At 44.4% G+C, this 22,902-nt stretch overlaps 3 protein-coding genes across 3 annotated transcripts in view; 1 reads left to right on the top strand and 2 right to left on the bottom strand.

The window, feature by feature from the left end:
- Positions 1 to 1,322: 1,322 nt before the first annotated feature.
- On the bottom strand, positions 1,323 to 9,851 carry LOC5514291. The gene is made up of 14 exons (XM_001634495.3): positions 9,592 to 9,851; positions 9,444 to 9,509; positions 9,282 to 9,300; positions 8,353 to 8,375; positions 7,969 to 8,043; positions 6,310 to 7,794; positions 6,097 to 6,163; positions 5,780 to 5,846; positions 5,143 to 5,577; positions 4,923 to 5,028; positions 4,662 to 4,721; positions 4,148 to 4,278; positions 2,795 to 4,037; positions 1,323 to 2,065 (listed from the first exon to the last, which is right to left on the bottom strand). The coding sequence occupies exons 1-14, from the start codon at positions 9,685 to 9,687 to the stop codon at positions 1,865 to 1,867; spliced, it is 4,074 nt and encodes a 1,357-aa protein (XP_001634545.2). The 5' UTR covers positions 9,688 to 9,851; the 3' UTR covers positions 1,323 to 1,864.
- Positions 9,852 to 18,726: 8,875 nt separating this feature from the next.
- The window catches only part of LOC5514285 (serine/threonine-protein kinase DCLK3), a 4,307-nt gene continuing 131 nt past the window's right edge, over positions 18,727 to 22,902 (top strand). The window contains exons 1-2 of the mRNA XM_032383922.2: positions 18,727 to 21,110; positions 22,012 to 22,902. The exon at positions 22,012 to 22,902 is cut by the window's right edge and continues 131 nt beyond it. Coding sequence (XP_032239813.2) covers positions 19,374 to 21,110; positions 22,012 to 22,566 — 2,292 coding nt within the window. The 5' untranslated portion in view covers positions 18,727 to 19,373 and the 3' untranslated portion in view covers positions 22,567 to 22,902. The remainder of the gene's footprint in view (positions 21,111 to 22,011) is intronic.
- The window catches only part of LOC5514305 (monocarboxylate transporter 10), a 5,478-nt gene continuing 5,359 nt past the window's right edge, over positions 22,784 to 22,902 (bottom strand). Inside the window, exon 5 of the mRNA XM_048724027.1 lies at positions 22,784 to 22,902. This exon is cut by the window's right edge and continues 797 nt beyond it. The gene's annotated coding sequence lies outside the window, so the exon portion shown is untranslated.

Genomic DNA, 22,902 nt, shown 5'->3' with positions numbered 1-22,902 from the left:
TACCCACAACCCAAAATATTCATCAATGCAAAATAAACACAACATGATAAAGATACTCAGGCATCAGTCTAAGGAATAAATGGTCTTGAAGATATGCATCCAACCAAAGGTGATAGCAACTACTCTTAAGCAAAATAATAGCACAGGTTCTTTGACAAATTTCAAATCGAAAAAGGAAAGAAAAGCCGAATCACCCCTCATGACAAAACTCTCAAAATACAACACAAGGGAGAGAGATCAGCAAACACAGATCAAGACACAAATAGATACCTTTATTCTGATCCTCCGGGTTCATTTCGATGGCCTTAAAACAATGTCCACTCCTTGAAGGCTTGTAAAACCACTTGGATGCCATTACGGAGTGCAAAGCATTCTGGGAGATCCAGGGGAAATTCACGAGTTGAGGGCCAGTCAACACTACTCTCCACAATGTCAGATTGTGTAATAACTCTTATCACCCCGAAGCCAAACAAATCAATTCCAGGTCAAACAGACCAAGAATAGCAGTGTAAACAATTTTGGAATCAATTTGGTTTCAGAAAAGACAGCATTTAGGAGAGCTGCGGTGATTCATTAGAAAATTATTTTCTCATCCAGGCAAAGCCAAAAAAGAAAAAAAATCACCATGAATCCACCATTGCTTGCAAATATCCACAAGCACAGCATTCAATTATGCCCTAATAGACTTCATGATGTCCTATAACACTCTCCCAATATGCTCATAGCTGTATTTTTGATAAAAAATACAAGCAACCATCAACTTGTGCTTGCATCAGCATAATAACGAGGGATTCAAAGCGGGGACCGCAAAGCACTGTTGGAAAGCTTGGATACCGCTGACTAGGTGCAGCGGTGTTTGACTTTGACGGGCTGTATAAAACTCAGAATAGGGTGGGGGGTATCTGTTTTCAGTCTGTTTTTTTGTAAATTCTGGTCAAAAATAGCCAGGAGTCAATGGGTTAAATGATGTTGGCCTACAGACAGACCTATTTTTAGGTAGGAGAATGGGCGGATATTTGAATTGGAGGCTGATTTTTTTTTTTTTACTCCTTATAAAAAAGGTGTGCTTCAAAGAGGGCGCTTATAAGCATTTACGGATACTTGAAGCCAGCAGACGTTGAACCGTATAAGGGGCCGATTTACACGAATTTCATGGTGGTATTTCGGCCGGACCCCTATAAATGCACATGAGCGTGCTTTAGAACGGAATCAATTTCAGCCCAGCCTGACTCGCACAAGGCTAGCATTTTCAACCCGGTGGAGCGTTGAATACGATTGACTTTCAATGGTCAGCGGAAATCCTCACAAGCGTGCAATGTGCGTAGCGTTACAGTCTTTATTACTATCATTAATTGTAGGCGTTTATATCTTTATCAATTTATTTTTCTAATACAAGAATCCCATTATTTGAGGCTTACCCCTATACTATTTTTATATACCTGTTAATCTCTTGCAAAGTGGACAGATTGTCCCAACCACCCTACAAACTGCACTCTTAATCCTTGTATAATGCTTAACACCTCAACGCCTATCAAACGGTAGGCGTTTTTATAACCTTCAATTGGTAGAAAAAAAGGAAAGTTCAGTGCTCGGATTTCTATTATTTTAGTCTTCTCTCCCTCCATTTGTTGTTGTTGTTTTTTTTCTTTGGGGACTAATAGCCCTAAAAATGTTGAATGCGAGGCTAGAAACATCATTCACTATAAACTAAATAAACAAGAAAACACCTTCCCAGACGGCCTTAAAGTTTTTTTTGATTTATGAGGCAACTTTAATTAAAAGCTGTGTGCGTGCGGTTTATTAAGGTACGCCATAGTATATGGGTGTTACGCCATGGTATATGCGTGTTACAAGCCCGGTGTGCTCAATGCCTCTCTAGAGCCCAGTCATTCTCGCTGAGAGAGAGCAGCTCATTGATGGCGGCATCAAGGCGATTTTTGTGCTTGTTCAGGATTTTCTGATTTAGCCGGCGGTCGGCAAACCCCATCTCTATGAGTCGGTCCATGTTTGTGAGTCCCACAGCACCGGATGGTGGCCATACCACGGTGGGTGGAACAGGGGCATCCTACGAACACAGGTGATGGGTTAGTATAGGTGACCATGCCATGCTGTGAACTAGGCCTCACGGTCAATATAGTAACTATTGAAAAATCTAAGATAGCCTTCAGGAGCCCTGGCAAAATTCTTAGTAGAGTAGACTGGTTAGGAAACCCGACAAATTGCAAAACGCGAGCTCTTTCTTTTGTTTTTGGCCCTGGCACATGATGGGTGGTTGCACAAGTCGAGCGTACAGTACAAGAATCGTGGCTTTTTTGCATCAATTCCGCACTTTTTTTCAAAACTCCACAGTATTGGTGCAGACTCGTACACATGCAATTATGCCTGCCGTGTAAGCTCACTGAGATAGTTTGATAGAGCTTTACACTCCATAGAATTAAGCCCCGTTCGGCACTTGTACACAATATAAATGGCTGTATGAATTTATTTTTTAGGGCTGTAGAGCTCAGGATGCAATGGCGATAAAACATTCAAAGTAATACAGACCAAGTATAAAAGAAAGTGAATAAAAATGCAAATAAATTAATACGTGAATTTTGTTCGAATATTAATAAATCCATAAGTATTTCCTTGTACTGTAAGCTTGGTTTGTGCACCTTCGCGATCACGTGACAGGGCTATTCAACATTAGAGAGCGCCTACTGTTTGTCTTTAAAGTTCGCCGCGTTTTCTCACCAGTCTCCTCTACTATGTTGGCAATGATCATTACTAAGTATTACTGGATGGGGATACTCACCAGGGTATTGTGCTGGCCGACATTCACCTCAACATCCCCGCTCTGATGGTAAGCTGCCGAGCCATCCTCTCGACCAGTGATCAGATCCCCTACTGTTTCCATTGCAGCGCGTCCCACGGTAGTGACAGCATCAATTGCCGAGGCCAGCGCATCGGCGAAATGTCCGGAGATGTCCGCCTCTCTCCGCAGCATGGTCTCCTTGCTGTCGGCGTTGCCCCTGGGGATGGTGACGTGCGAGGGAACGGTGTTGACTGGGCTTCTAGTTGGAGGGGCGGGGATCACCTCGTCGCTGCCAACAGTAGGTTGAGTAGAGATAGGGGGTGTTGCCTGGTCTCGCTCCATAGCAAAACCTGCTGGTGCGTCATCACTCATATTGACTTGTCCAGAGGCGATGGGCATGGGTGGAGTGTCACTTTTTGGAAGAGGCAAAGGATTCACAGTCTCATGCGGACTAGCAGAGGGGATATATCGTGGCATCGTGACAGGATTACTTTGCGAGTCTTGTTCGTTGTTTGAATCTGTTGTTGTGATTGTTAGATTTCCTTTCATCGATGAAGACGAATCAGACACACCCTGTTCACAGTTTGCTAGGGATTGCCGAATACTGGTCATTTCCATGGAAAATGTCGTGCTTGGTAGACTTGAAGGGCCATCAGTAATCATCTGCTCGCTACTTTCCAGCGAGAAAGGCAAACTATTCCTTCTACCACTGCATTTCCGCTTACTGACTCTCTCAATGACTGGAGCAGCAGTCAAGGGCGTGTTGGTGTGGAAGCATGCCGGTACGGGTACAACCACTAAGTCGTCTGACGAATCAGTGTACACCCCATCATCTAGGGACCAGCCAAGTTCGTCCCACTCCAGATCCTGAACATCAGAGGGTTGCTGTGCAGTCTCTGACGCAGTGAATGATTCTACCATCACACAAGAGTCGTTACCTGGGATGCCAGTGTCGGGTGGGGGCAGCTCCTCAGAGCTATGGTATTCAGACTTGTCATCATTGTCATCGGAAGAGGTCTTCACCATACTGAGGAGTTCCTCCCGACTCACCCAGTCACTCAGGGCGGCATTACTCAAGGAGTGTGCATCATGGGTAGGAGGTGGTCCATCAGGAATGTCTGCAAGGACTGCACACTCAGAAGCAACATCAAGGTCTACAAGTTTTGCTTGGGAAGATGGAACTTGGATCTCACACCAAAACAGTGGCCCAACATTTCGTCCATCCAAGACAAACTGCCATTTACTGAAAATAACCGATTCTCTATTTTAAAATGTTATTACTGTGTAAGTACGGGTAACAGCCCTGGGCTTATTCTTTTAACCGTGAAACAAGGCCATCATGGTAATACTCACCTATCGTAAGAACCAAAGGCATCTGGTGCAATGAAGGAGACTGCGATCTCTCCTTCTTCGCCTGGATGAATCTCAGGGGCAGACACTGCTGGTGCAGCAGAAATAGGGATGCTCCCCTGAAGACACTGAAGCTAGAATCATGAAAATATTTTCCTTAGCATTATCGCTTCGGTAATTTATAAGGTGTCCCGAGTTGTCGTCGACAATTTCAAAGACCTGTTTGTTTGGCATAAAGCACATAACAGTGTGAGGTGGCTGGGACCATATTTAGATAAGTTAAAAGCGCCTATTTGAAAAGTGTAATTTTCGAGAAATATCACTATATTGGTTATAATTAAAGATAAAGGGACACAACCTTCAGAATAAGAGAATGTCAGCACGGAATTTCAGATTTTGGGCTGAAATCGCACTTCATACTGTACATAGATAAACATGCGATCTGATAGAAGTAAAGTATAAGCTAGACGATAGAATAAAATGCTTATTTCTTCTGGAAACAAAGAGCGCTACATACCGTCATCTTTGAGCTCCAAGGTACCATGCCGTCATTCCTCACAATCCATCTCTTGAGGAACTGAAGGAATAAAGAAACCAAAATAAGAAAATAAGGAGCTTAAAAAGGCATTCGCACTGTGGACAAGTCATGTTCGCATTTTTCCAAGTAGTAATTGAAATGATGCGGAATAGCCATAACAATTATCGAGGTTTATAAAATGATAAATACAATATCCTCTGTGTTAAACAAGCAGATGACTCTACAACAAACATTGTGTACCTGTTCTCCTGGGGAAACAACACAACCATCAGGGTAATTAGCGTCAGTCACAAACTCGATACTCAGCCCTCCATGTGGGACATCACATCTCGATTTCTCCTCATTCCTGAAAAATGACATCCCAAGTAATACGTTAACGACTTACTAACAAAAGGTACTGTTAAACTTTGACGAAAGCCTACATCTACTTAAAACAATCTAACAATATGTGTCTACTTACAGTCTCAGCTCTGCTCGGCGTCGTCTCATCATCTTAAGTTGTTGTTTTTCCAGTTTATGAACCTTTTTCAGGTCCTTCCACTGTTGTTTCCACTCCTTGCCATCCTTTTGATGATGAATCCATGGAATCTGTCTCACACCATCTACCTCTTCCCTGTCTTCCTTATCACGGGGCTCCTTTGTCCTTTCCAAATTCCGCATCGTGTTTGCCTGCTGCTTTGCAGCCTTTTTTTGTTCTTTCTTTTCTTGCTTGACTCGTTTCTTGACTTCCTTGATCGTGTCTCTGTATGGGGACTGCCGTAGGAGCGGTACCATCTCCCCTTGCTTGAGTCCAATTCCTGGGGCATGGAACCGGAGCTTCAGGAATGCGTGCAATTCATTATGTACTCCAGGAATGGCTTCACATGTTTCACACAGGTCATAATCGGCGCAGTTACTGAAACGACAAAAAATTTATGATATCAAAAGACATCAATAAAACATAGGCCTCACATAGGTCGTTATCAGCACAGTTACTGAAACGACACAAGATCCGTGTGAGATCACATCAATTAAACATATGTCTCACACAGTTCGTAATTAGCAAGGATAAGGTAAACTCAAGAGAGTAAGAAACAATACAAAGACTATTTTAATACCTGCACTTGTATCTTATTCCTCTGATAGTGTTATCACAGTGATCACAGGTTATCCCTTTATGAACAACTGAAAAAAATCAGTATGATGAGGATCTCTCCATTTATTATAGGGCTATTTTTGAACGCTTTTAAAGATTTATATAATTCTAATAGACATTCTTAATTTCTTTATTCGTGAATAAATGCAAGGAGGTTCTAGTTCTTAGTGCCAGGGTACTGTGCCAAAGATGAGAGGCACAGACACGCCTAGTTGTTGCACTATTTCCAAAGAAATTCATCCAAGTTCTTCCTGCACAAAAATCAGGTGGTCCTTGTACCTTTTTCGCCATCTGATAAGCCGCTCTGCATACCGTGCAAGGTCTTCTGTATGGCTGAAGGCAACTTCTGAAAGTGAATGGATAAGGTCGTGTGATACATCGTGAACTGCAAGATGTAAAATGCTAAAGTGAAAGCGAATAAGAAACTTTGACTTGCTTAAAAATAGCCTCCTTTCCTAAAATTTGTACCTTCTAAACATCGCCAACACCCACCTGTTGAAGGTACTCGTGGACGGCCTGTCTGACGGATAAATTCCCGTCAGAGACACTTTGCTCATCAAAGGAGATCAATTCACCTCCAGAGCTGACAGGGTCACTAGCCAAACGCTGCACATCATAGCTCTGCACATCACTACTCTGCAGATCACCATTTGCACCAAAGGATTCGTACGAGCTGAGCTGAGAGTGGTCAACAAAGGTAAAAGGCTCACTTATGGTGGGACTTGATGTGTCTGTTGGGCTTGATGAGTCTGTCGGGCTTGAGGAGTCTGTTGCTTGTGGTGGTGTAATGCAGGGTTCTTTTTGCTGTTGTACCAGTCGATTGTTCAGTGTCACAAAGAGAGGCGCCTCGTCTGTGGCAAGCCTGGCATAACAACCCTTCTGCTTGGGGTGTTTCTTGCCTCTCTTCAGCCTCTGATAATTATACACCCTTTCATCATTTGGTCTCTTCTTCGTAACAACTTTTCGCCCATTTTCGCTTGCATTGAATATCCCCAGGTTGGCATTGAGACTGGTCTCTTCCTCTTTCTCTTTCTTTTCCTCAACATCTTCTTTCTCCTCATTAGTTGCCCTCTCCAGCTTCAATCGTTGTAACTGCACATTAAGAGCTGTAAGGTCAGGAGCTTTTGCTGTTGTTGACCCAGTGATGGGGAAGCCTGCGTCAGGCGTGACCAATGGAGTCGATATTGGGCTAAGTGGAGAGTTGTGTGAGTTCTTTGAAGCTGTTTGCTCTTCAGATACTTCTTCTGTGTTCTCACTTTGCTCTGGAACCTCGTCTTTTTTCAAATTAGCATTCATTTCTGCAAACTCCTTGGCCGTTTCTTCTGCTAGAATGGTATACGGTTTCTTCTGTTTTGCACATTTCCTGTTCTTCTGTTTACTGTCTGTTGCAACAGACTGGTCTTTCAACACTGTGTTAGCTGCTGCTCCAGGTGAAGCCACTGGTTTGCTGATCTGAGCTAGCTCTGTTGCCATCATCTCTGCAAGGTTCACGTAACAGCTTTTGGACTTTGTCTTCTTGTGCTCTGTTGGTTCTTTGTTGTTATTTGTATTGGGAATAGTTGCAGTATTACTGGGCCCTTGTGGGTCTGTGGCTGGACAATTGACTGCTTGTAACTCTGATGCCATTTGAGTTGCCAGTGTGCTGAAGCAAGGTTGGGATGTCTTCTTTTGGGCTGTTGGTTGTGTGATCTTTGTTGTTTTGGGGATATTCGCAGAAGCATTGTGTCCATTTGAGATTACGACTGGAGAGCTTGTGGCTTGTAAATGGGATGCCATTTCAGTTGCCAGAGTGCTATAGCAAGACGTCTTCTTACGAGTTGCAGTTTTCCAGGTCTCAGTTGTCTTTGTTGGTGTTACTGGGGGATCTGCTTCATGCAAGTGACCCTCTGGACTGACTTGAGGGTGTGTGGCTTGTAACTGAGATGCCATTTCAGTTGCCAAAGCACCATAGCAGGACTTGGATTTCTTCTCTTGTTTCTAAAATGCCATATATGTGAGTATTTTCACATACGAATGTGTAAGTAAGGACTTTTTTAAAAAAAAAAGATAGAAAAGTTAAGAAAATTGTTTAACAAATTATTTCATGAGAATGGTATTTGCCATATTATGGTTTTATGAAATCAGTATTTAAAATTTTTTTTAAAAACTGACCTCTTGTTTGCCACCATTCCCTGAGCCATGATCTTCAACAAATATCCGCAACAGCTTGCTGTTCCTTTGGATGAGCTAGAAAAACAATGGAATACCATAAGAAACAAATTAACGTTATAACTTAATATTCTAAATTGCAGCTATTGATGGATGGCTAAAAGAATTAAAATGCATTTACATGCATTGTGAATGGCATTTACAATAATAAGGAAATAAGAACATTCCAGTTAAGGCAAGCAAAAGAAAGATGAAAAAAGTAACAAAGAACAAAAAAACAAAGAAAGAAAGAAAAAACAAAACCAAAGCAAAACAAACAAAAAAAGAACCAAAAAAAAGTTTATAAAAGAAAAAAAAAAGTGTTTATATAAAACTGCTAAAACTCACCCTTATTGCCTCATCAAGCTCAGCTGATGATAAAAGAACAAAAAGAGGATAAGAATGCACACTTCTCAAGGATAGTGGAAAATAATGTCTGGCTATATACTAATCCCCCCCCTCATGGTTTATTCTTTTTGCCTTATAGAGTAGGGCCTATTGGAGAGGGGGGCTTAATGGATAATGTTAGTTAGCTATGTTAGTACAATTCCCTGGTTAACATGAAGTAAACAAAGTCCCTTTCTTTGTTGTGCTTCAGAAAGGTTTAGATACACAGTTGAGTATTTCTTGTTGTTTTTTTGTATTGCTTATTGGTGTGTGCTGCTAATTAACTTTGCATGCGTCTACCCTGTGTACCAGAGGCTCCAAGCTTTCATCAAAGAGCCAAAAATTGACGACAATGACTGAGCAGAGCTAAGTAGCCTCTGGTGCAACAGATACCCCGCCCCACTGTGGCGCTTATGCATCATACAATATTTGTACTACTCTGATGATTGGTGCTATTCAGTAATTTCTGTATTTAAAGAATCGTCTTTATCCAAGTCAAATTGTTTTTTTTTTTACACTTTGTTATATGATAGGAGGCTAAGAGAATTTTGAGAATTTGAGAATTTTATATAAAGATTTTATGATGAAGCTTCTACAGTGACAGTGTGCAATTGCACCATATTATTATAAATTAATCACATAAAAAAGAACCCCTAATCTCTTTTGTTATGATCTAAAAAATCACAACAAAAATGCCAAGGCTTATTTCCCAGAGAAACAATGCACCAACCAAACTTTTAATAACTTAATTATCTACATCAATATATCATATTTGAAGAGATCTTTAGCTGCATTTAAAATACAGTCAGGAAGATAAAAGAAGTAAGTATATTAATACTTTTATATTACTTATAAAATGGAAGTAAGGTATTATAAAAAAAAGTCCTTACCTTGGCTGTTCAGAAGGACCTAATGAAATACAAGAAAAAGATTTTTGTTATTAAGTATCCCAAATATGCAAGCTGTTATCCCGCTAGCTCTAGAATTCTCTGCATAAAATAATGCTGCGTTTGCGAAAACAGAAACAAAACATGTTGGAAACAGTAACCTACCAATTCGCTTTCATCATCGACGTACTTCGTAGAACAGCTTTCTTCAAACCCAAAATAATCTTGCAGCTACAAGATAATATTGTAATAGATTTGTTATTATTCGAAGAATGCATGAATTTAGTGGCTAAATTGGCAAGGAATCGCTTACCAAAGCGTGAAAAGAACTCCATTCCACGCAGGAAGGAATTTCAAATCGACGGCTGATGTTGTTGTATGTGGCCTTCACTTTGACCGTTTGTTCCATGATGATCAACTAAAAACTTCGAGAGATCAGTTCTTCATAGTCTATGTAGTAGATCAAGTTCGAAGAATAATAGGAATCGCTTTGATACAAGAAATTCGTGGAAATAGCGAATGCGCACTAGAAAATTGTTGTTTGTGGTTGGATATGGACTTCCCACAATGCCTTGCATTTATTATTAGCGAGACAGATGACGTCATTTATTAAGAGTTATTTATAGACATAGAGCCATGCCATTCTGTCATGCTATAAGAAATGGGTCATGATATCATCAAGCATTCTGTAGCAGAATAGCCATTGACATAAACCTGTGCCGAGTGAGACCCCTGCATGTACTATCAAGAGACCATGATCTAATGAAAAGTTCAAAGTGCTAAGCGTGGTTGTACAGGCCCGCAAAGGATCCAAGGCCCGCAAATGACCCCCAAAAAAGCACACAGTAGGCCCGCAAATGATCCCGTAACAATTTACGGAATGGAACGCGGAATGAAGTAGTATACTCTATGCTAGCAAGAGAGCATAAGATATGCTCTCTTAATGCCAGATAAAAAATCCTTTCTTTCTGTAAAATAAATTTGAATGGACGTAAATTATACATTTTAATTTAAAATTTGAAACACATTAAAAAAATAAAGCAATTTACTGATTCATTTTGTCTTAACTCTTTGTATTGATTGCATTTATGTGGAAAGAGTAGACTTCTATCACAATAACCCATTATAATGATAAATGTATGCGGGATTTAGCGTGTTTTAGCGACCGGGATACGGAATTTCTAGTAAAAACACATTCGGAATTCATAGAGGATATTCCACGGTGGCGCAAAGATATGAAGTTTATTTTCGAGCGGTGGAAACAATATTTTACTAGTGAGCTCAGCGACAATTAAAATATTGTTCTTACCACGAGAAAATAAACTTACAATCGAGTAACTGAAATGCCAACTAAAAATCCAATGGATCAGCGAAAGTGCTCCTTCTATTCTGCCGTCACTCGCTTTCGATACCTTTTTTCCAAACTTCTTTAGGTTTAATGTTAAAAAAATAAAAATAACTCCCAAGTCTTATGAAAGTGATAAAATCCACAAACTATAAGTCACTGTAGCAAATACGCCATGTCACCATAGGATAAAATTGGAGAGGATAAAACAAAACAGTCCTGAACCTCCAAACCACTAATCTCTTTCTTTGTATTCACTGGGGTACGTACCTATTTACTGGGGTACGTACCTACCTTTTCAAAAATTAGAAGGAAATTACCCCCTAGGGGCGTGGCCGTTACCCCCCATATTCATGTTTTTGTAGCGTCTCCCAAATACACACACACACACACCACAGGGAGCTCACCTCTACGGTTTGAATAAGAATAAAGTTAGAGTTGTTTTTTAGCTTTGCGTTGTTGATTATTTTTAGTGCGTGTGTGCGTTTGAATCTCTTGTCTACTTTTTCGGCGCCCGGTGCTTTCTGGCACTCTTTCATTGGTTAGGGATCTAACGGCCGTCTCGACTACGAAATGGCTTCCGTGTCACGGTATACCTAGTAAAAAGAGAAAAACAAGCATGGGCTGGCGCGATTCGCTTATTAGTATGCAAACGGGAGTAAAAGATGCTTTGATGCATCTACTTCCGTCCACCTCTCCCTCGGATGATGAAACGGCAGAATAGAGCCAGAGAATGAAAGGTTTGCGAGATGCATTATTGTGGACATGAGAACGTGTTTATACATTTTTTAACATCACTAGCTTAAAAATACATCTTTCTTCTATAGCTGTACGAATTTTGGGCCGATGAATTCGAGCTAAAGATATTTTTCTGGCGTGTTTTCTAGGGCGGGTAAAAAGAGTTTTATCCCTTGTTTTTTTTTACTAGGTATACTGTGACACGGAAGCCAGACCCCCGACCCCCGTCTGTCCTGTAGTATACCGAGCGTTCGAAGGATGAAGTGCGGGAAAGATTACTGCGGGTGGCTAAAGGTCGGCTATGCAAACACATGCGGCCAGAGGTGCATGGACACCTACTTCAAGGTGCACCTCCAAAGGCTCCGTAAGGGCAGCCCCCTCCCCGTGCCGTGCAAGGTCTGCGGCATAGGGACGCAGTCGGAGACGCGGTTGTGTCGCCCCTGCGGAGCGAATCGTGTAGGGCAGAGGATGCGCGGCACCGAGAAGCGCGCTCGGGAACAGTTCGCACTCGTCCTGTCTGACATCGTAGCCCGCGATACGGGCAATTAGAGACTGGGTGGCACAAGGCATACCCAAACACTCGTCCTGTCTGATATCGCAGCCCGCGCTACGGGCAATTAGAGACTGGGTGACACAAGGCATACCCAAACGCTCGTCCTGTCTGATATCGTAGCCCGCGATACGGGCAATTAGAGAAACCCAAACATGGACGCTTACATAGAGTAGATTCTCAATAGCATGCAGGGCCCAGAGGGCTTAGACCCCGAGAGGTACTATTCTCTCTTCGTCGGCGGCGCCCATCTTCGGTTCCCAAGCGTGGATGCCACTCTTCGGGGCCAAGACATAAGCGCCGGTGTTTACCAGGAGATACGAGATCTTGGTGGAGCAGGAGTCATTGTTCCAAAGCCGGTTATGCTGGGGCCTGACATCAATGACGATGGCTCGGTGTGGTGGGTCTTGCATGAGCGAGAGTCTCTGCGGGCAAACGCAGTGTTGCCACCGGTGCTTGAGATGGTAGACCCTGACCGTCGTTACAGACTCTTAACGGTCGTTGGTAAGGCCCCCGCAGAGCCATTGGCGCCAATCACAGAGGAGGAAGGGCGCTCGGAGCACAAGATTGGTGGGTCATTAGTCAAAAGAGGAGACCAAATCGCAGTCGGCGCCCTGGAAGGTATCGATGCGGGTATTTGGGAGAAAGGACGAGAGTACCTCCTCGTCTACGTGAGATACGAGCTATATATACATCAGTTTTTTATGTGTAAGATAGAGTATTAGCGAAATATATATATATTTAGCGAAATATATTATATATATATATATATATATATATAGTGTTGGTTTGAGAAAAATACAAACTACATAGGTTTCCCTACAGGCCTGTTTCGTGGTTGCCCACTCATCAGGGGATTTAATGAGAATATTCCTACCATCGTATATATACTATTAACATTGAAATTTACATAATAATAGACTGATAGTTTTAGCTAAGGCGGTAAGAGGAACAATAGCGAGTTACATTAAATATGCGGGGCGAAAACTAACAGTCACTGGGAGATGGTAGGGGAATATTCTTCGTTGAGTAGTTGATGTGGAATTTTTCCATAATGAGTAGCCTTAGAGTGCTCAACAAGAAGAACTTGGAGTCTGGATAAAACGATGGTTGAAGGCTTTCATAGAAAGTGCTCAATACTCGAAAGTAGAGCGGTGTATAGTGTTGGTTTGAGAAAAATACAAACTACATAGGTTTCCCTACAGGCCTGTTTCGTGGTTGCCCACTCATCAGGGGATTTAATGAGAATATTCCTACCATCGTATATATACTATTAACATTGAAATTTACATAATAATAGACTGATAGTTTTAGCTAAGGCGGTAAGAGGAACAATAGCGAGTTACATTAAATATGCGGGGCGAAAACTAACAGTCACTGCGAGATGGTTTTTGTCATAGATAAACTCGAATCGATGATTACTCCGAGGTCGCGTGCTGCCTGGGCTTCTCTCAAGAAGGCAAACTGTACCGATCGGGACGGGACAGAGTGGCTATCGACAGGGCGTTTACAGACGAGACAGGACATGATCCTCAATGGCTCCCTGATGATCACCCAGCCTACCAAGAGTACACCGAAGCTACGCACTCGATGGGCGGCGCAATAGGGTATCGTTTCAAGAAGTGGATCCAAAGAGAGAACATCAGGCCAACGCCTCTTAAATACAGGGACGTCTGGCAAGCGGCACAGTTTGAGTCCAAAGTGTGGAACAGCAAGGAAAACTTAGTAGCGCAGCCTCATGCGCACATCGACATGCGTGCGGCGTACCTAGGATGCGCGGACAGTGTCTTCGGCGGCGCCTCGGACGCCATTGATCCGGTACGGAAATACGGCTTCCCTACGAACGTGTATCGTATCGCGGATGTTGTGGGACGGCCACTGAGCGAGGTTCTTCAACTAACAGGGGTCATTAAGCTGACCGAGTGGGAGTTCTCTGAGGCCTGCCACCCCTACACTTCCGGGAGGGTAGGGCATCACTTGGAACAAAACGAGGGCTGGATCACCACGCCAGAGCTCAAGGACCTGTTAGACTCGGGTGACCTCGTCATGGCCACGGCGAGGGAGGTGTTGTATAGCGTCGTAAAAAAGGATCAGGTTCCCCCACTCCATCGCGAGTAGCGAAGACTCGCAGTATCCTGAGGGTCGAGATCTCGCTTTCCGTTTCGTAGGCAAGTGCGCTCGCCATGGCAACGAGTCCTCCATCGTAGTTTGCGACCGTAAAGAAGCCGCGAATCTGACAAACCTCCTTGCGGGTACCGACCACTTACTTAACTTCGACCATGCCGACGGGGCTCATCTGATCCAATACAAAGACGGTGTCCGACGCTCACAATGGTACCATATAAGGGCCTTCGTCTTGGCGTTCACAAACATAGCGTTGCGACGCATGTTGAGGCGGATCCCTCGCGAAGACGTCCTCCGAGTGTGCACAGATGCCATATACACAAAGGCGGTGCCCAGTGGTGTAAAGCTTGTGGAGCGAAATCCGAGGTATGGAGAGTGGCGCCACAAGAAGCCTGGGTACGAGTGGCGACCCGAAGCGGCTTGGGATCCGAAGAAGTTGGGGAGCTTGGCCAAAGAGCCAAGCACTGCGCCGAGTCTGCCGTGCGATCTAGTGGCCGCAACCTCTGCAAAGTTGTATCTAGCCGGCCAAGGAGGATCGGGGAAGACCGAGTGGGCGGTGAGCATGTTCCGCGGCCTCAACGTTGTGGTGCTCACTCCCGAGAACGACCTCGCCCACGACCATCGCAATAACCCGCGCCTCGCGGTGAAGGCTCAAACCTAGCACCACTACCTCTGCATACCAGCGGAGAAGCCGATAGAGGAGTGGAGACCTTCCGAGCTGGGGCACAAACTCGACCGTCTCGCAGAAGTAATCATCATTGACGAGTGCTGTAAGGTACAGACTAAAGTGCTACGCGCCACCCTAGAGTATCTCGCCACGCGGCCGTGTCAGGTAGTGTGTTGTGGCGACTATGGGCAGGTCCCGCCCTGGGGAGATAAAGAGGGGCCTCACGATATGCTCGAGGAGTGGGCACAAGGGAACATCCGCTGGTTCGAGTCCGACTACCGCTGCCTGTGTGAAGACTGTGGAAAGCCGTACAGTACATGCGACTGCGGCTCTGCCGCGCCCTCCTCCAGGCTCCACGACATAAATGACCGGATTTGGTGTCGGTCAGATTTCCAACAGCTTGAGGTGTTTCGAGAGGAGTGGGATGGGGTAGCGTTCGACGCGGCGATCGAGCAGGCCCACTCAAGCTATATGTGGGTGTGCTCGACCAACAAGATTGGGGCTCTTGTTCAGCAGCGATTGATAGAGCACCACAGAAAAAACTACCCCCGATTGCCAGCAACCATCCGCTTTGACCCCGACCCTAGCGTCGCGCATTGTTATCGCAAGCAAGGGCGGCCAGTGCCCGTGCCGGGCAAAAGGGGTGAGAAGGTCGTCGCATACAAAGGCACGGTAGTCGAGGTTCCTCTCGACGCGGTACTTAACGGGCTTCCCCTCGAGTGGAAATACGCGGGCTGGGGAACCGTCCACCGGGTGCAGGGCAAGACTATCCAGAACCCAAGACGTCTGTTTATCATAGACCACAGCTTAGAGGGCTGGATCACGAATGCTGTATACACCGGCATCTCCCGCGTGCGGCACTCCGACCAGATAGTCCGCGTGATTCCCCCCGATAACGCCCCCGGTGCCTTGGTTCCCACAGGACTGCAGGCTACGCCCAGTGAAGAGCTCATTATAGCGCGAATCAAGCGATACGCTATAGACGACAGGCAAAAGGGTCGCACAAAGTAAACGGGATCGCACCACGTTCTGACTGTAGAACACGTACTCGGCATGATTGCTGACGCGGAAAAGAAGTGCACGGTCTGTGGCACTCAGCTTCTGCTTCAGGGGTACACCAAGAGCCATCCCCAATGCTTCAGTATCGACCGGCTAGACGACAGTCATGGTCACTACAAGTGGAATGTTAGACTCACGTGCCTTAACGGCAATAGAAGGCAAAAGCGCTGATCATGCAACTGCGAACGCGTGAAGCCGTGCTTAGAGTACGCCGTGTAATACAACACTGGCTGTCCGGGCTCCATAACCCTCTTTAGTATTGGGTATGCCTTGCTCGTCCACCACGGGTCCGTCGCTCGCCGTTGGCCTTTATCCTTGAGGTCTTCCTCGTTTACGGCGATGCACACCTCCGTTCCGACCTCTAGGGGGGGGGGGGGGGCTTTTCGGCTTTGAGAGGCGCCTCAGCTTTATGGCGTCTTTAGGCGCAAAGCCAGTCATGCGAGTCTTCGTTTCGTTTATGTCCGAGATGACGATTGGCAAAGCGGTAACCCACTCGCGGTTTGTTTCGCCGGATGCAAGCTCCTTCGAGTACTGCGCACGAAATAGGCGCTGTGCCAGCCAGCGTTGGAAAGACTCGGCGAAAGCTTGGCTCTATGCAGGCTGAGCCCTTGGGAAGTTTGGCATGCAGAGCGGTTACTCACTGGAAGCCACCTCTGGTGTAGTATATAGGACGAAGGAACGCACCGAGTTCTTCGTCGGGCATGCGCTTCGCCGCCATTACGTGTCGGCAAACCGAACTCTATACATAGACGCTCGAAAGCGGCTTTCTTGTAGGGGTTACCTTTTTGCGTGTCTGTGTTTGCTGTCGCCAGGCAGGGGGACGCCGAGCTCGTAGAGCATCCTCCGCGTGGTAAAGTAGACGTGAAACCTTAGAAATCCCCTGATGACAGAGGGGAGCGTGGCGAAAGCGGGATCGGTTAGGGACACCCCGCATCCGGCGGTTGTGCACCAGACCGCAAAGTTGAGTTGCTGTGGCCAGAACTATTAGGAAGGCTCCGATAGCCACCGGCGAGACTCCTTGGCGGACTTGTGCGTGACTACTGTCTCTTCGAATATGTCTCGGACCCTAGTCGTAAATGATTTGTCCTCAGCCACGTGTATCTCTAGCTGCGTGAGTAGTGGGGTAATGTCTGAGGCCGTGCTCTCCACGGGGGTCGCGGGCACGGCGTAGAGCAGCTTTTGCCCGAGGGTCAGAGACCTAGGGAAACCGGATTTTGCGTGTTTGAATTGTTCGGCTACAGCGTGTTTGATATGTTCGGCTATAAAGGCTCCCGCCGCAGTTGCCGCCTTTTTCGTCTCTTCCGCCCCTTTCGCCTCCTCGTTCAGCATCCGCCAGCCTTCCCAATCCATGCTCAGTCCTATTAAACGCGAAGGCGGGCTGTGTTCAACACAATGGTGGTCCTACATACTGTGCTCACCAAAGGCGAACAGACGCTCTACTTCGAGCGGCCGATAAGGCGCCCACGCTTCGTGGCGCTCCGGCAGTGCTCGCTGTTTAACAGACTACAATCTCGAGCGGGAGCATCAGATAACGACTATATCCGCCCTCCCGCCCATCGCTACTCTGCCAGCCGGGCACCACATGGCCGAGTCCATCGTGGAAACGATCAACCGTGCTGAAAGCAAGATTCTGACCGCGAAGCTGGATCCCCTCACCGGGAAGATCGCGCTTATGCGTTGCGTTGCGTTCCTGAATGCCGAGCTTTGCGCACTGTTTGGCCTAGAGGCTAAAGACAATCAGTTAGTGGAGCGTGTCCTCGCACTTCTCTGGAGGGGCCCCCACGCAGAAAAAGTAGACAAGAGATTCAAACGCACCATGCACTAAAATAATCAACAACGCAAAGCTAAAAAACAACTCTAACTTTATTCAAACCGTAGAGGTGAGCTCCCTGTGCACACATCAATAATTCGAGGCCTGTTATGGTTATGCATGGAGCGAAAAAAGAGCATGATCAAAATTTAGGCCAGAGGTTCAATAAAATCTCAAATCTGAGGGACGTCATTTATTTAATTGAAGGGGGTGCCCCCCTGCCCCTATAGCCGTTACCGCCCTTCTCTGCCAACATCTCAAGTACCTAAGGGGTATCCAGGACTTCTTTCAGGTAGAAAGGAGGAAGATAATAAGGTACAGCGCGGCCCACCAATTACACACTTTTTTATATATATTTATATAAGAACCTTTTTAAAAAAAACGTCCAGCCTGAGATTTCGCCAACAAGCTAAAAAGGACGAGGCTCAAATAGCAGCAAAATATTTTTTTCATTATAGTGATCGTTCTAAAACTGAAGAATCAAATTGTACTCATACTAGCGACTCATTTGTGTAGTTCTGTTTTTACAGAGCTGGAGTGTATGATTTAAGGTCACTGAAATTTAAGAACATCGATAAGAACGTTTCAGCTAAAAAAATGCTCCAAAAATAAGAACGGCTCAGCCTCAACTATTAATAATTAGACATTCTTATAAAAAAGAGTGTATTACTCTGGCCTAGCTTTTAGACTGACTCCCATACACGGAGAAATAAGTACACGGTGAAGATTGTCTCTCCCCTAAGAATGACATAAATGACATGAATCTCCTCAGAAATGACATATATGCAGCCTATCATGAACAGGCGTAGTTTATTTAGCATTTAGTATTTACTTTTTCGCTTGGTTTTGATTCTCTTCGTGACACGGGCGAGGCCAACTGACTATAGCGCTGTCTAAGTTCTGACTTGACCTATAGAACAACACAGACACAGAACAAAGCTGATATTACTTAATCGAATCAAGCAAAGGTTCATAAGTCTTTTCAAGTACTTAAAAAATTATTGATTAATTTCCGCTTCGCGTCATCTTGCTCGGCACGAAATAATAGAAAGGTCTCGTTGCTTTCATTTATTCCTCTAAAGGGTGATGAGGCACAGAACGCGATGTATACGTAGGCGAGATTTATTTGAAGGGCATGGAATTATTTTTTTTAAAGCTGTTATTTGTCGTTCGTTTAGTAAATTGCAATTTCTTTGTGTTATTCGATGTTTCTGCATAACAACCATTTGTTTATAACCAGCCTCTGGCTTATAGCTACACTGCTAAAACCCATCGCAACAATGCAAGTTTGTATTATTAACCATGAGAAGTATACTCAAACATGACAGGTCCGTGCCTTGTTGAGTTCGGTAAATCTGGCATTATTGTTCAGCTTATCCCCTTGGTAACCGGCACAAAACATCTCTGACCGCTGATGCACGGCCTAATGGATATTTACATTATTGTAAACGGCACGGCACATGAATTCATGACCTAATCGGTCGATTTCTTTTGCTCTACCAAAATTGCGATCTGTTATTTCCGGCTGCGATTCCTTGCTTAAACATGGAGCTTTCTTCACATAACAAGACTGCTTAGAGGATACGGATCTACGACTGGAGTATCATTTGTAAGACAAGACGGGAAACGTGGTCATAGCAATTAGATCTAAATAGAGGTCCCAACGAATACACAATTGATGCTGATTCGCAAAGGTGATATAGTGAATAACTAAAGGTTTCCTAATGTAGAAGATGCTACAGTAGGAGTGGACTATATGATTTATTGGACTTTATCCATGAAATTTCGAGGAACTGATAAATATGGCGGTAGCCAGACTCTATAGAAAACCCGTAGGATTACCAGCGATGAAAACTACTTCAAAGACCGTAATATTCTACAAGAATGGCGACGTATTCTCCAAATATCCTGTAACAATCACACCACGGAAATACCGAAGCTTTGACATACTACTGGCGGAGTTATCAATGAAAACGGAATTACCCCAGGGTGTTCGATATCTTCTCGACAAAGAAAATGGCGCCCAAGTTAAAAATATCGAAGATTTGCAGGATGGCAAAGAGTATGTTTGCGCTTCTAACGCTAGATTAAAAAGACTTGCTTATGGCAAGAAGGGCCTGCCTGGCTGGAGATCAAAACAGCACATTGATCTACCTCCGATAACCAACCCACCGCCTACAAGAAATTTAGGATCAACGGGTAGCAGTGATAACCGGACACACTATCGTCGCATAGAAACTAAAGCGCCTAGACGATTAGAACCACTTAAACCGAATACCGCCTCGCGGACTAGTGTCAAACCTAGAATTGTTAGTGTTTATAGGAATGGCAAACCCAAGGAATCCGCTAAAAAGGTATTATTAAACAAACGGACAGCGCAAACACTCGATCAAGTCTTAGATGAGGTAAATCATGTGTTTGGTCCTTCAAGCGGATCTAATGTACAAAAGTTGTATACCACGAGCGGCAAGCTGATCACAACTGTTGCGGAGTTATTCCGCGAAAATAATGGGATTTTTATTGCTGTCGGAAGTGAAAGGTTTAAAGCGGATGATTTAGAGAGTATAAATGCGGAGGACGCTAAACAGGTTACTAGTCATCAGCGAGTACTCAAACTACATCACGGCAACGAAGGAATTCGTCATAACAGAGACATCAAACACCATCCCAAACACCAAGATGTATCGCCCAAGGCGAGTACGGATAACGCACTGCCCAAAATTACCGATTCTAATAATAACAGGGATTATAGCCATACAAAAGCCGATAATAATAATAAAGATTTGAAGTCGCCAAATGAACGTAAACCACAAAGCCCCAAATACAAGCGACCACTAGGTAAACAAACTGATAGCACAGGAAATGCTAGCAAGCAAACCAATGCTGTTGAAAACAATGTGGACTCAGTAAAGCTACCTAAGATCGGAGACGGCCATTTAGTAACAAAACAGCAAGAGACAATAGGCCAAGAAAATGAAGGTCAAATCACAAGCCCCCGCGACCCGCCGTCCGAACCTGTCCGAGAAACCGGACGGAAGCACAGCAAAGAGGAAAAACCGATTGTCAAGAAGAAACGATCATCAAAAGAGTCTTCTTCTGGGCTCGAAGAGGAGCAGTATTCCAGAGTTACTGATAAAGAGGTCACGGACGTGTATAACTTTGGACAAAAACTCGGAGATGGAAACTTCGCGATCGTCCGACAGTGCAAGGATAAGATCACCCAAAAGGAATTTGCTATAAAGATTATAGACAAGAGAAAAATTAGAGGAAAGGAGAAAATGATCGATGACGAGATAGCGATCATGCGACGATGCCGACATCCGAACATCGTCCGACTTTTCGAAGATTACGACTCGGCTACGGAGATATACTTGGTAATGGAGCTAATCAAAGGAGGGGACTTATTCGATGCCATCTCTTCCTCTGTCAAGTTCACAGAACATGTGGCGAAGTCGTATTTTCGGGACATGTGCAAAGCGCTGGCGTATTTGCATAAGAGGAAAATTGTACACCGAGATTTGAAACCCGAAAACCTATTGGTAAGGAATATTAGAAAATCCTTTGAGAAAATTTTATAAAGATCACTATGGAAACGAATGTTTGCTGAGGCAAACTATCGTTGCTATATGTTTGTTGATTGGTTTGTTGTTGTTTCTTTTGTTATCCACTGACTTGAATACTACATATTTTTATACAGCACCAGCAGTTTATCTTTGGAGATATGTTTGCGAGATTCGTTGAGACCTTCGTTAGCTAAAGAAACACGCAACAGTATAGCACCAAGAGCCATAATTTCTATAAAATCTAGGGCAAAAAGACGAATGAGAAATAATATTTAAGGTGTTTTCCGCGCGCTCCTCTCCTTTTGCATCTAACGGTATTCTACAATTTAGTTACTAATTTTATAATTTTACTGTCGAATCGCGTCGCCGCATTTTCAAAACATCGATCTGTTTTTGTCTTTTGGGATTTTGTGTTCCGCCGGTCGTATTATTCTGAGCCAATCAGATTCTTGCCATCTCTCGCCTAGTGCAGTTGCCTGACTTTCTGTCGCGACACTGTCTGGTTTTCGTCCAGAGGATAGCCAGGGAAGTGCACAAAGCGAGACTCTGATTGGCTTAGAATGGTTTTACTGACGGAACAGAAAACCAAAGCAAGTCGTGTTTTGAAAACGCGGGTCACGATACAACGGATTCGACAGTAATCGTTATCGGGAGCTCTACTAGTCTTCCGCGCAGCCCTTCTTTGTGTCGGAGCGTTGCGTGACCGACCCAAGAGCTCCACTTAAGCATATGGGACATATGGTTGCCCAATACGTTTTAATTGACTTCATGTGATATGCTTTCTGTTCGTATTTTAGAGTAGAAATTTATAAAGGAGACAAATGGCTGCGTAATACGTCTTGGTTGCGACTTCACGATTTTTGCGTTTCTGTTTCAGGTGCACAAACGCTCTGATGGACAGACCCACCTCAAACTCGCTGACTTCGGGCTCGCCATGGAAGTCACTGCGCCTATATTTACCGTGTGTGGTACCCCTACATACGTCGCTCCCGAGATCCTAGAGGAGAATGGGTACGGGCTCAAGGTGGACATGTGGGCAGCGGGTGTCATCACTTATATCATGCTCTGTGGATTCCCGCCCTTCCGGAGTCCCAATCGCGACCAGGATGAATTGTTCGACCTGATCCAGTCTGGTGAGTTCGAGTTCCTGTCGCCTTACTGGGACCCGGTGTCGGACGATGCGAAGGACCTGATTTCTACCATGCTGGTCGTGGATCCCACCAAAAGGGCCACCGCTGACCAGGTCCTACAGCACCGGTGGGCTCGTCAGAAAAGCCCTACGGTAGAAGAACTGAGCAAGAGATTGTTAGAAAATGGAGATGAGCGAAAGAAGAAGAAGTTCAAAACTGCGGCAATCGCAATAAGAGGCGCCAAACGGCTTGAGAATTTGGTGGTCGACTTTCATCGAGAAAAGTTTATAAGTACTTCTTAATATATATATAAGTACCAAAACCATCGTAACAAGAGCCTTAGAGGCGTATATATGCCATAGAGAAACACACACATTTGATTAAACAATATCTGAGAAAACAACAGAATATTATATTTACCCGACAGTTCGAGGGTCTTCAAAGAAAACCTAGATCTGTATACCCCATAAATTCTGCTTTTGTGCTTCCAAAATAACGTTCAAATTAACCGTGCAAGTATCCCGTTAGATACAATAATTTATTTCCAAGAAATGAAGATAATATAAAGAAAGGCAGCTAGACATTTTTGTATAATTTATAGCGTATAGGTTTAAGGATATTATTTCATAAAAAAATCC

Source organism: Nematostella vectensis, chromosome 2 (assembly GCF_932526225.1).
Source record: "Nematostella vectensis chromosome 2, jaNemVect1.1, whole genome shotgun sequence".
Taxonomy (NCBI): domain Eukaryota; kingdom Metazoa; phylum Cnidaria; class Anthozoa; order Actiniaria; family Edwardsiidae; genus Nematostella; species Nematostella vectensis.
Note: the sequence above shows the minus strand (reverse complement) of the source record. Positions and strands in the feature narration are given on the sequence as shown.